This window comes from Elephantulus edwardii, unplaced genomic scaffold, assembly GCF_000299155.1.
Source record: "Elephantulus edwardii isolate Elephantulus edwardi_28Jun2011 unplaced genomic scaffold, EleEdw1.0 scaffold00567, whole genome shotgun sequence".
NCBI classification, from domain to species: domain Eukaryota; kingdom Metazoa; phylum Chordata; class Mammalia; order Macroscelidea; family Macroscelididae; genus Elephantulus; species Elephantulus edwardii.
The window spans coordinates 162,385-175,446 of NW_006400317.1; the positions used below are offsets into that span (position 1 = coordinate 162,385).

Sequence of the window (13,062 nt, forward strand, 5' to 3'; positions counted from 1 at the left end):
AGTCCCATTCTACAACAGTGGCACCATGCAGTATTTGTCCTTTTGTGACTGAGATACTTCACTCAGCATAATGTCCTCCAGGGTCACCCATTTTTGAATAATATTGCGTGAGTTCCTTGTTTTTCAATGCAGTGTAGTATTCCATGGTGTGAATATACCACAGCTTCCCTATCCATTTGTTTGTTGATGGGCACTTGGGTTGTTTCCAACTCCTTGCTATTGTGAACAAAGCTGCGATAAACATGGGTGTGCATCTATCTACTTGAATGTCGATTATAGTCTCTTTAGGGTATATTCCCAGTATTGGAATTGCTGGGTCAAATGATAGCTCTATTTGCAACTTTTTGAGAAAGTGCCACACCATTTTCCACAGTGGTTGCACCATTTTACACTTCCACCAACAGTGAGTAAGGGTTCCAGTTTCTCCACAACCTCGCCAGCATTGTTGCTTGCTGTTCTGTTAAGTTTTGCTATTCTGGCTGGGGTGAGATGATATCTCATAATTGTTTTGATTTGCATCTCTCTTAGAGCTAGGGATTTTGAACATTTCTTCATGTCCTTCTTGGCCATCTGGAATGTCTTTCGTGAAGTGTCTGTTCATATCCTGTGCCCATTTTTCAATTGGATTATTTACCTTTATCTTGTTGTGGTGTTCAAGTATTTTATAAATTCTAGATATAAGTCCTTTATCTGACATGTCATTATCGAATACTTTTTCCCAGTCTGTGGCTTCCCTTTTTACCCTGTTGGAGAAGTTTTTGGATGTGCATAAATTTTGCTATTGTTATTGGGGTGAGATTATATCTCATAGTTGTTTAAGTTTTTTACTGGTTTTCATACAGTTCATTTACAATATGTTTCATTCATATATAATGTTTTATACAATCTTTAATTTTCATTGTTTCATTCATATACATTTCATATAATTACTATTGATTTATGCCTCTTATTACCCTCCCTGTCTTTTCGAGATCCAGTTGAATCTTTACTATTCCTTCACCCTCCTCTTCCCAGTCAGCCCACTAAATTCTGTTATCTTAGTGATTTCCACTCTTTGCTTTTTTCTACTCTTCCCTTAGGGTATTTATACACATCTTAATAGTTATCTATTTTTGTAGTAATATAAACCGGGTGGCTCCTTGGAGGCAAGGATTCTGAGGCTCCGTCTAACATACTTTGGACATGTTGTGAGGAGAGACTGGTCCTTAGAGAGGGACATCATGCTTGGGAGGGTGGAGGGACAGCGCAGGAGAGGAAGGCCCTCTATGAGGTGGATTGATTCAGTGATTGGGATAATTGGGATGGGAGTGTCAGAGACAGTGCGATTGGCACAGGACAGAGTGGAGTTTAGGGTTGTTGTACATAGGGTCGCTATGAGTCGCAGGTGACTCGATGGCACATAACAACAACAACAATTTCTCAAGCCATTTGTTTGTTTTGGTTGTGTGGGCTGTTTCCATTACCTTGCTTTTGTAAAGAATGCTGCTATGAACGTAGGTGTATCCTAGGCTGTAATCTTTATAGAAGCAGATTGCCACATCTTTGCGTTGTGGAGTGCCTGGTGGATTTGAACCACTGACTTTTGATTAGCAGTTTAGTGCTTAACTATTGTACCACAAGGGAACCTTTTGTGGAGTAGCACTGGTAAAGTCAAAGTACTGCTCTCAGTGGCATCTAAGAAGCACAGATATTTGCAGATTGCACAGACTATTAAGGCGATGATCTTTGATGGGCTTGAAACTCCAATACTCCTCCTGCATCTTTAGCTCAGGTTTGTATTATTTCTGGGACATTTCCTAGAAAGAGTTAGATTTAGGGGCATTATGAACAGAAAGGGGACAAAGAAAGACGAGATCGTTTTTTTTTTTTTTTATGCCTGGCCTTGTACTAAGTCCCTAGACTATATTTGGGATAAGTAGAACTGCTAATGGATGTAAGGTCAGGTGAGCCTCACCTCTGTTAGACCAGCTGGATATCTGGGTCTTGGGTCATCTTTGAGGATAATGAAGACATGGCTTGTTAAATAATGTATATCAAGAGAGTTTGTATGTGTATGTATCTAGGTGGTCCTCTCAAACATTTGTTGAGTTCCTTTCCCTCATTGTTGCACTGTAGGGTCAGAACAGACCCATAGCTGACCCTCCATTGGGTTTTCTGAGGCAGTTAATCTCATGGGAGGAGATTGCCCATTCTTTTTCCCATGGAGTAGCTGATGGATCCAAACTACATACCTTTGGGATTGCATCACAGCATCTTACCACTGGGCCTCCAGAGCTCCCTTCCCTTCATTAAGGCCTTCCAGTAAGGGTTTCAGGCTTACAGGAAGAACTGATTGGGGAAGATTAAAGAACTTTCCTTTCCTGATCAGCTTTATGGCTGTTATATTTCCCCTGACTCAGCTGCCCTTGACTTTTCTCTGTAAAACCTCAGAAGCCCCATGGCCTCTTCCCAAAAATATTTGACCCCTAGGTCTTTAGCCCTCATCTGGAAATTTCCTGTTGATGCACTGTACATGTGCCCAGGAAGGGTGCTTTGTTCCCTGCTTTCAGTCTAGCCTGGACAGAGCCAGGTGACAGTTGTCCTAGACTTGAGGAGAACCCTTGCAAACTCTTAACTTCTTGTCACGTATTAAATAGTTGAAATAGCACATAACTGAGGGGAGTGTAGACAAAGGAATGCTTGTTATTTGATTCTTACTGTGTGTTAGGTATTCTTCAGACTCACCTTTAAAATTGGATTATCCCAACTTTAGACAAGTGAGACTCAGAGAAGGAAGATGACAAGCTTCAAGGTCATTGAAGATGGTAGATACAGAGACCATATGAAGAAGAATGTGACCTCAGTATTGGAGGAAGATTTATCAGCAGCCTGTGTTAATGCAGATGACCTTACTTGTTGAAAGTGAAGAAGTTTTGAAGCACTTGCTGCAGAGGTTTAAAGGTTAATGTCAGTTACAGTTTTAACATCAAGAAAACAAAAATCATCACCACTGGACCAAATCTTACTAGATGGAGAAAAGATTATTGTCAAGGATTTCCTTTTTCCTTATTGATCCACATTCAGTGTTCATGGTAGCAGCAGTCAAGAAATCAAAACATGTGTTGCATTGGGGAAATCTATAGTCCAGTCTACTCTCCAGAGTTCTAAAGAGCTGTCCAATCTACTGTCCAAAATTCTAAAGAGCACTGGTATTGGTTTAAAGGCTAAGATGTGCCTAACCCAAGCCATGGTATTGTCAATTATTTCTGTGCATCTGAAAGTTGGACATTGAATAAGGAAGACTGAAAAAGAGTAGATACCTTTGACTTGTGGTGCTGAATAATAGTTGAATATCTCAAGGGCTACCAAAACCTGTTTTGGAGGAAGTCCAACCAGTAGGCTCCTTAAAGGCATGGATAGTGAAACTTTTGTCTTGCCTACTTTGAGCATATTGTCAGCAGGGGCCAGTCCTTGGAAAAAGACATATTCTGGGAAAAGTAGAAGGTCATCAGAAGAGGCAACTCTTTATGAGATGGATTAATACAATGAAATAATGGACTTAGGCATGTGAAGACAATGCAGGATAAGGCAAGGCTTGTTATCTCTTAGTGATCTGATAAACAAAGAGTTGTTGTAGACTCAATGGCACCTAACAGCAGCAACAAAGTCATTAGTGGCAAAACTGTCATGGTCGTGCAGGGAAGTGCATCAATCCTTCCTCTACCATCCTTAGTTATTATCCAGCTCTCAGATGCATAGCAAGTAATTGCAAAGATCGCTGCCTGGATCTGGTGCACCTTAGTCTCCAGACCAACATTGTCCCCAAGTCCCCGTCGACCCCCTCCGTCCCTCTCTGTTCGGTGTCCACCGCCCGAGTTTGCAAGGGCGGAGGGAAGCCCCAGACACCACTTTTTTCTCCCTCTATGACCCTGTGAGCCCTAGCTCCTTAGCTTGGTGACTTTAGCTCTTATCTATTCCTTGACCTCTCGTACCTTACTCATCTCTATTTGGGAGCATGTGGCCCTCTACTCTTGGGAAGTCTGAAGTAGTTGGCCTTGTGTCTTCTGTTTTGCCTCTGATTTTTGGATGTTCTCTTTTTGAACCAACACCATTGCATATACCTAGTTCTCTCCTACCACCCCCTGTCACAGGAGTCATCAGCATTAGTGAAGGCTTGGATGGAATGGATGTGGGAACTGAGTCCTAGAGGTATCCTGTGATGCCAGCAGGGCCTCCTATTCTCAGAAAAACACATATTCTCCTGGACACATGAGTCTGCATTTCTCCATCCCTTTCTTGCTCTATGTAGCTTTGACTCAGCAGAAATCTCTGACTCTGATCTTTCTCAGCAAAGTAGAGACCATAAAGTATGTGTTCCTGCATGAGCTATGAGAAAGTGTATGTGTTCTGGTGAACTAGATCTATTTTTTTCCCTCTTTTAATACTGGCTTACATACAAAGTTCATAAAATTCGTATATGTTGTTTTTCACTCACTCCACCCATCAAATTGTGTTACCATAAGCCCCCATAGGCCATTAAGCCTCTCCTCCCCTCCTTGGATCCTCATACTCATTATATAATAATGGTCTGATACAGTATTTGTTCTTATGAGAATAAGTTAATTCACTTAGCATAATGCTCTCCAGTCCCTCCCATGTTAGGTAGTAATTTATAAAATCATTGCTCCTGTGTGCTGCATAGTATTCCATTGAGTGAATGTACCATAATGTCTCAATCCATTCCATTGTGTTTGGGCATTTGGGCTGTTTCCATGTTCCTATTCATTTTCTTTAGGTCTTTGAACATGGGCACTGGGAGGAATGAATCTCAACTCACAGCTCAGGGTTAGTTGTTGAAGCCATGTGCCAGGTCATAACAACTACTTGACAGGCACATGAGACCTTTGTTTCTGGTTTATCTACTTAGTGAGGCCATTAACTGAAGGAGAAGCTAAGAATCTAGGTCTTGCTCATAGGATCTTGGAAAAAAATAATGTCCTTTGGACTTCCCTGGTTCTTATGTCCACTTTACCACTAATGACTTTGTTACTGCTGTTAGGTGGCCATTGAGTGGGGCCATAATTCTGGCTCATACACACAGTGGGGTCCATTCAGAATCCATTGAACCAGGAGGGAAATTGAGGAATTGACTTAAGTTCCTGCCTCACCCTGCAACACATAAGTATGGATTGTTTTTAGGTTCTCTACAGACAGGAAGCTTCCTTTTTCTGAATGTGGCATAGTTCTTTTAGCAAACAGGCTAAAACCTGGGGAGGAGGTAGTTGCCAGATGTCTCCTTTTAAAGCAAATGATAGAGCCCTCTACTTAAACTGCTTTATGAAGATAGTCCAAGTTTTCCCATCCTGCTCTCCACGTAAATGCTAAATATATGTTAGGGATCTGGAAAGCCTATCAGAGCTATTGGTTATCTCCTCCCTATCCCCCAAACTGTGGCTAGGAAAGAAATGAGGAAGTACCTTAGTTGGTAGTCTCACATCATGTCTGATTTTCAACTTTCCTGGTTTGATGGCAAGGACATACATTTGTTAAATAGTTTTTTATTGTGAGTTTTGGGTGGGAAATTTGATCCCAGTCTGCATCTTGGGGCAGGATCTGCTGCTAGCTGTATGTATGTGCATACTTCTGCATTCCTATTCTTTTTTTTTAAAAATTATAAAATTGTATTAATTTCAATGAACATTTACAGAGATTCTGGGTTTCCACCCATTCATTGTTGCACCATTCTCTCTACCCTCCTCCCCAGTTCGTTCTTCTTCCCCCCCCCCCTTGAAAGTCTGCCCTAACTGTCCAATTGCCACAGTGCTTGTAAGAGCCAGCTCTGATCAGTCTCTTTTGTCAGTGCGTCCCCTGCCATTCCCTATCACTCCTCCCTGAGAGAGACTTCACCCTGATTCACAAGGAAAAGGGGACGGTGCACTGTCTTAGCTACTTCCTGCTGAGAAGGGACGCTGCAGGTTTCAGGGTGAAGATCTTCTCTCACTACTCTAAAGGGTCCCTTTGGCAATAGGAAACACATAGACTATTATGGAGATTGATGTTGGAATTCAGATGCACTGTTATCAGATGTGCTTAGCCGTACATGTTCATATCCTTGAAGATGTATCATGGAAGTGTTGCAGCCTAGAAGACACAAATTTAACTAACAAAAAAATTAAAAAGTATTAATATTCCAAGTAGAGGCTCCAACAGTGGCACAAATCAAGCTACAGAGGGAAGGTAGCTCTTAAAATAAAAGGCCTATTGAGTAGCACTTTGTCCACTATGGCATAAAGGCTAGGAACCACAAGATGCAGAGGCTCAGCTATGTCATCTATTGCTCTCAAGTCCTGGACCAAATTCCATCTACAGCTGGGTTGTTTTACAACTCGGAAGTCCACATGCAAGGCAGAGGTGAAGTAAGGAACTGCTTATGAGGTTTTCCGTCAATTCCAACAACTAAGAAATAGTGAGAAGAGTTGAGACCTCAGAAGGCTTTTAGGACCAAATAGTAGGCTCTTGTGTCCAGGAGAAAACGAATATACTTACCAGTAATGTTATACATTCCTATTCTTGAGTCTCTGTATGCTCAGAAAAAGAGAAGTGACATAGGGGCTTGAGTAATGTTCATGATGACCCCTGTGGCCTAGTGAAGAGTATGATCCTGATAACGTGCTGTCTTCTTTCTATCCCCACACCTTTTTTAGACTCCAGCTGATTTCTGGGTGTGTGCTTGTAGGGGAAATTGATGCAGACAGGATCAGACACCTGGCCCCCAGGGAGTCAGGCAGCTTAAGTGATGCCTGGCTTGGGGGTTGATAATGTTGCCTGGAGCCAGTAGTACTTGAAGTTATTCGTTATCTCTTGAAAACTTGGTGTCACCTTCACTTCCCATCCCCAGTGGGGAAAGATTGAGAAAGGGCTCCTTTGCCTGCAGAGCTAGCCTTGCCCTGTAGTCAGGGAAGCTATGTCTGACTCCAGGTATAGCTCTTAGAATGTCAAGTTTAATAGGCTTAGGTTTCCAATGCTTGAATTTTACCCCTTCCCAATGTGAGTCAGAAGCAACATTCCTGTGTGTCAGTATCAATTTTGGGAAAAGTAGGATTGTTTTCTTGATAATCAAATTATTTGGAATGTGGTAAGTCCTTATTCAAACTAATGGTTGTATTAGACTGAAGAATTTTGAGCCCTTTTTGTGTTGGGAACAGAGGTTGGAGCAGTGGGGGATTTCCTTTCAACTGGACTCTGGGTTGAGAGGACAGGTGCATATTGCCCACAGATGCAGCATCAGCAAGAGGAGACGTTACTGTTTCAATCAAAACAAGTTCTCTGCAGTCCCCTACCTCTATAGGTTCACTGATCCCTTCTTTTCACCTACCTTCAGTCCCCACACAGGGAAATTCAGTCCTGGTCCTCAGCCCCATGTGCCAACCTCTCAGACGTTCTGGATGACAGAGTTGAGGGACTAGAAGACTCAGGAAGCTAATCCTTATTGAGTACTTATTGTGTTCTTAGCCCTGGTCTGGATTTTTCCTGCCTTACTATATTGAAAAAGATTTCTGATCTTCCCTTTGGGGGCATTACTGTTGCTGTTTTCTTGGTTCAGAGATGTACATTTTCCCTCCTGTGTTAATGATTCCCAAAATTTGTAAATTAGTGTGGTAGAGTTTTGCCCCACAGAAAACTGTGATTAAGTACATGTTACACCTTACTATTTATTGGTGGTATTGTAGAATTGAGAGGTAATATTTTCTAGGTAAGTAGAAAGGTGTCATAACTTGGCCTACATTAAGGTTTGTGACACCTGTGTTGTTACTCTTGGCATTTGTTTGCTAAAATTTCAAACCAAGAGTACAGAAAGTACTCATGGACCATGTAAAGGCAGAGACCAGTCGTGTGTCTCATGAGGAGGTACTGCCTGGGCTCAGCATTTGGGGCTTTCGTTTACCTGAGAAAGTAGAAAAATGAAGAAAGGCATATTAATTAATTAAATATGAAGAAAGGCATATTAATTGCTCCTGGTGGCATTGCGATTGATGTGTGAATGGCTACAAATATGAAGGGGTCTTTGTTCTGGGAGAGATAGCTCCTCTACTTGAACATCTGCTATGCCTCATCTGTTGCAAACCTTCTCTTGTAGCTTTGTCAACACTGACAGGAGGAAGAGTTGCTCTCTCCATGGATGAGACACTGAGACCCAGACAGGGTAAAAGCTTTGTCCAGTGACACACAGCTAGGAGGCAGCAGAGTCTTTCTGCTAGACTTTGATGCCTCAGCAGAGTGAGGTAAAAGTGTCAATATCAGGGACAAGGGTGGCGGGGCACCTTCATTAAATTATCCCCCTGAGTTCCTTCCTTTTCTCTCACGTTATCTGTATCACTGATCTAGCTTGGACAGATAGGTATTTCCCAGGTCTGGAAATGAGAATTGACCTTTCCATAGGAGCTACAGTTTTCTCTAACATCTCAGTAAATATCTAAGAGCCTAGCAGACCAACTCCTACTTAACCCCTTAATTCTTGTTTACTTCAGTTGCTGACAGCACTGTCTCTGTGAAGCCCCAAGCTCAGCCTAGAGGGGGGGAAAATCCTCTGCAAGTAGCTTGGGCAGCCTCAGCAGGCTCTATGGTCCTGGCTTCTAAGAAAGGAAGCAGGGGGCCCCTACTGTGTGCAAGCACATGAGTTGCTCTTAGAAGCGCCACTGGTGGGGGACGTAAGAGAGTGTGGTCACAGAACCTACATCCTTGTTTACATTGGTGAAGGGTCTAGACTTTCCTGCCTTTACAATGCTCACTTTTCCCCTCTACTTTCAAGTTTTTGTGCCCCCAGGAAGATCTGAGACCGAAGCAGATCTCGTCTGTCTCACAGCACTCTTGCTTTGTCTCACAGAACCCATCAGGGAAGAAAGAGGAGGATGGTGACTACATACTTCTGATTGTCTTCAGTTAGGTAGACTGATGATCATGAAAGAAATCAAGAGTTTAGCAAGTTGACGTTTTCCAGTTTCCTAGGGCACACCCATTAGAGCCATAATCTTTCAGAGAAACAGAAATTCCCTTGTTGTGTTCACTGGTAGAAGTCACTCTTATTTAATTTCCAAGCCCACCTTAGTTTATCATGGAGAAGACCTCCTTGTCTCCCCTAACCTATCAATTTATTCAGCAAATTACCTAATTTTCTTCACTATGTTGAGAAGTAGACTTCAGTGTGAGCTATACTGCTCTCAATAAGAGTTCAGTGATTGGACAGGTAAAGGTTGTGTACCACTTTGATACATCACATAATAGATGTATACCTGAATGGATGAGAAAAGGAAACTATTATAAAAAACACACTGGTATGTGAGAAATATGTAGCTGAGGAAGATGGTAAGGGTATCCTAGAAAGAGAGAATGTTATGTCTCAAGCAAGACAGGAGGGAATCTAGTTCCTTCTCTCATTTTAACCTACACTGATGATACCTGGACCCTTGGGGCTGTAGGCTGGCTTTCCAGATTTAGGCTTAAGTTAGATGTGTGTGTGTCTTTTCTCTCTCTGGACACTGTGTTTCTTGCAAGCAGGAACAGGGTTTTCCTCTATCGTTTTCTTCTCAGCATTCCACATTCAAGCCTCATTGTAGGGAAGGGATCTCTAATAGAGTGCTCCATTCTAAGTCTAGTGCTAGCTACTTTATACCTATTACCTCATTTAATCCTTATAATAGGCCCATCAGGTCCATCTTGTCCCCATTTTAAAAATGAGGCATGTGAGACTCAAAACCCTTGCCCCCAATCACTCAGCTCACTAATACCTGGCAGAACTAGTCTTGGAGCTGATATTTTATTTATTTACTAACCTACAGTCTAGAAACTGAGGTGCACCTGTTCCAGAGAGCTGGACAATGACTTAAGGATGACAGAAGAATTAATTCCTTTGAGTTGTGGTGCTGGAGAAGAGTATTGAACATACCATGGACTGCCAGGAGAACAAATAGGTCTGTCTTGTCAAACCAAGTTTCTCCTTGGAGGCAAGGATTTTGTAGCTTCATCTCATGTACTTTGGGTACGTGACCAGGAGGGACATCATGCTTATTGGAAGGGTGGAGGGACAGCACAGGAGAGGAAGACCCCAGATGAGATGAATTGAGATGGTAACTGGGGCAATGGGATTAGGTATGTTGGGGTTAGTGAGACTGGCTCAGAATAGGGCAGGGTTGAAAGCTATTGTACATAGGGTCATTATGAGTTGCAGGCGCCTTGATGGCACATAACAGCAACCACCTACAAATCCGGAAAATAAAATTCTGGAGTTGACTCTGTCACAGATTGACACTGTGTGACCTTGAGCCAGTAAAAAACTCTGCCTTGAGTCTAGTTCCTTATGTGGAAAATAAGAAGGGTAGAATCAGTGTTTGAGGTCATTTATAGGAGTTTGTGTTTGTTTATCTGTCTGAGTGCCTGAGCACACTCTGGTTGTGTCACTTTCATATCAGAGCTCTTGATCTCAAGACCATTCTGGCTGTCTTATATCCAGCCCAGTTCTTACTGAGGTGACAAAGGCTTTTCTCTAGCCTCTGAGTCTCCCTAATCCTTGACTTGGAATTTGTTGTTTATGGTACCTCTGACCCCAGCGTGTCTTCTCTTCTGTCTTATAGCTGACCAGGTGTATGGAGACCAGGACATGCATGAGGTTGTACGAAAACATTGCATGGACTATCTGGTAAGATTTTGTGTGGATTTTGTGGCAGGGGCAGAGTAGGAGGATCACCTCTTCTCACAGACCTTCCTGCCTCTTCTGCAGATGAAAAATGCAGACTATTTCTCCAACTATGTCACAGAAGACTTTACCACCTACATCAATCGGAAGAGGAAAAACAACTGTCATGGCAACCACATTGAGATGCAGGCCATGGCAGAGATGTACAACCGTCCGGTGGAGGTGTACCAATATAGCACAGGTACTTCTCTGGTAGCTAGGTGAAAGACTGATGGCACCTTGCCTGAACTTGCCTTACAAGCCTGTTCTGTATACCTTATTCTCTCTCTCTTTGCAGAACCCATCAACACATTCCATGGGATCCATCAAAACGAGGATGAACCCATCCGTGTCAGCTACCATCGGAATATCCACTACAATTCTGTGGTGAATCCCAACAAGGCGACCATTGGCGTAGGGCTGGGCTTGCCATCATTCAAACCAGGGGTAAGTGGGTTTCTATGCCCAGGAGAGATGCTGAATATGGAAAAACTCTATAAAATTAATTACTCTAGGTAATTTTTCAAGAAAACAAAAATTAACACTGCTGGACCAATAGGCAACATCATGAAGATGGAGAAAAGATTGAAGCTGTGAACAGCTTATTCTCACTTGGATCCACAATTAGCACCCTTGACACCAGCAGTCAGGAGATGTATTGCACTGGGGAAGTCTGCAGTCAGGGACCTCTCCAAATTATTGAAGAGCAATGATGTCAGTTTGAGGACTAAGATGTGCCCGATTCAGACCATAGTGTTTTCAAGGTCACTTGCTTTGCATCTGGAGCTTGACAATGAATAAGGATTGTTGCCTTCGATCTGTGGTGTTGGAGGAGAGTACTGAAGATCCCGTGGACCGCCACAAGAGCAAACAGATATATTTTGGAGAGGATACAACCAGACTGCTGCTTGCAGGCAAACATGATAAAGCTTTGTTTCACATACGTTGGGCATGTTGCTAGGAGAGGCTATTCCTTGACAGGAACATCATGCTTGGAAAGGTGGAATTCAACCAAAGAGAAGACACTCAGTGTGATGGATTTACACAGTGACTGCAGCAATGGACTCAAGTGTGTCAGAGATAATGAGGATGGCACAGGATAGGACAGGTTTCAGATCTGTTGTTCATAAGGTTGCTGTGAGTTATACTAGACTCGACAGTACCTAACAACAGGTAATTTCTCAGGGTTCTTTCAGTTTGTGTGCTTGTGAGCTGAGTCGCCTATCTTTTATGCCTGTGGAGACTTGGTATTTAGAAGATAGAGCCAGATTTGGGAACAGTGATCCAGAACTAGTCTGGCTATCTTATTACCTGCTTGAATTCCTGTACCAACTCATAGGAGTTAAGCTGTGGTTGTAGAGACCTGATATTCAGACCTGGCTTCAACACTTAGATTGTACAGTTACTCTTGAACTGGTAACTCAACTGATAGAGAAGGTGTCAATCATTAGACCTGGTGCATAAATAGGACCTCAGAAAAGGAAATGCCTTTTCCCAGCACACACCTGGTAACAGTGAATTGAGCATATTGGAGATCATGAGGATGGCCCAGGTTAGGGTAAAGTTCAGATCTGTAGGGTCCCTATGAGTCATAGTCGACTCCATGGCACCTAACACCACTACTGTTGTTTTACTTCCTACAAACAAAATACTCATCTTCTCGTTTTAGGAAACCCATAGTATTAGTCGGTAGGGAGTTGCATTGCAAACCTAAATAGTGCCTCTCTGGTAGTTCAAATCTATAAGTGTCTTTGTGGGAGAAAGATGGACAGTCTGTGGTTTGATAGTGGGTATCATTTTTTTCTTTTTACATTTTGAAGAGCTTTTCTTTTTACTGGCAGTCTTTATTTTTTAGGCGTTTTACATCCCATACACTCCCCCCTTTAGGTAATAGTGACTTCTTAGATAACTAGTGAACTTGTTACAATTAATGAATGAGTCTTCATACATTATTTTTTAAATATATGTTTATTTTTTTATTGCATGTTTCCTCCCCTACACTTTCCTTCATTGACATTATGTGTCATACAGTCATTCCCATACATTGTGTTTTTTATAAAATTAATCACCACTGAACTATGCCCACCACCATTACCCCGTCTTTTCAGGTTCCGATTGGGTCTTTCCCATTTCCTTTACCCCCTCCCTCCACCCAAAAAATTGTACAACCTTGTTATTCTCCCCACCCATCCTCAGCCTTCTGCTCCCACCCCGACACCCTTGGAGCCCCCATACACATTTTACTAATTGTTGTTGTTGTTATTATGTGCCATCAAGTCGTTTCCGACTCATAGCGACCCTATGCACAACAGCTCTAAACCCTGCTCTATCCTGCGCCAACCGCACCGCCTCTG

General features: G+C 42.5%; 1 protein-coding gene across 2 annotated transcripts in view; it reads left to right on the plus strand.

Moving 5' to 3' along the window:
* OTUD5 (OTU domain containing 5) overlaps positions 1–13,062 on the plus strand; it is a 68,691-nt gene that overhangs the window by 24,861 nt on the left and 30,768 nt on the right. Inside the window, exons 3-5 of one of the 2 annotated variants that reach the window (XM_006903321.1) lie at positions 10,608–10,672; positions 10,754–10,910; positions 11,007–11,155. In XM_006903321.1, coding sequence (XP_006903383.1) covers positions 10,608–10,672; positions 10,754–10,910; positions 11,007–11,155 — 371 coding nt within the window. Of the gene's footprint in view, positions 1–10,607; positions 10,673–10,753; positions 10,924–11,004; positions 11,156–13,062 lie in introns of both variants that reach the window. The other variant, XM_006903322.1, reaches the window with a different exon arrangement.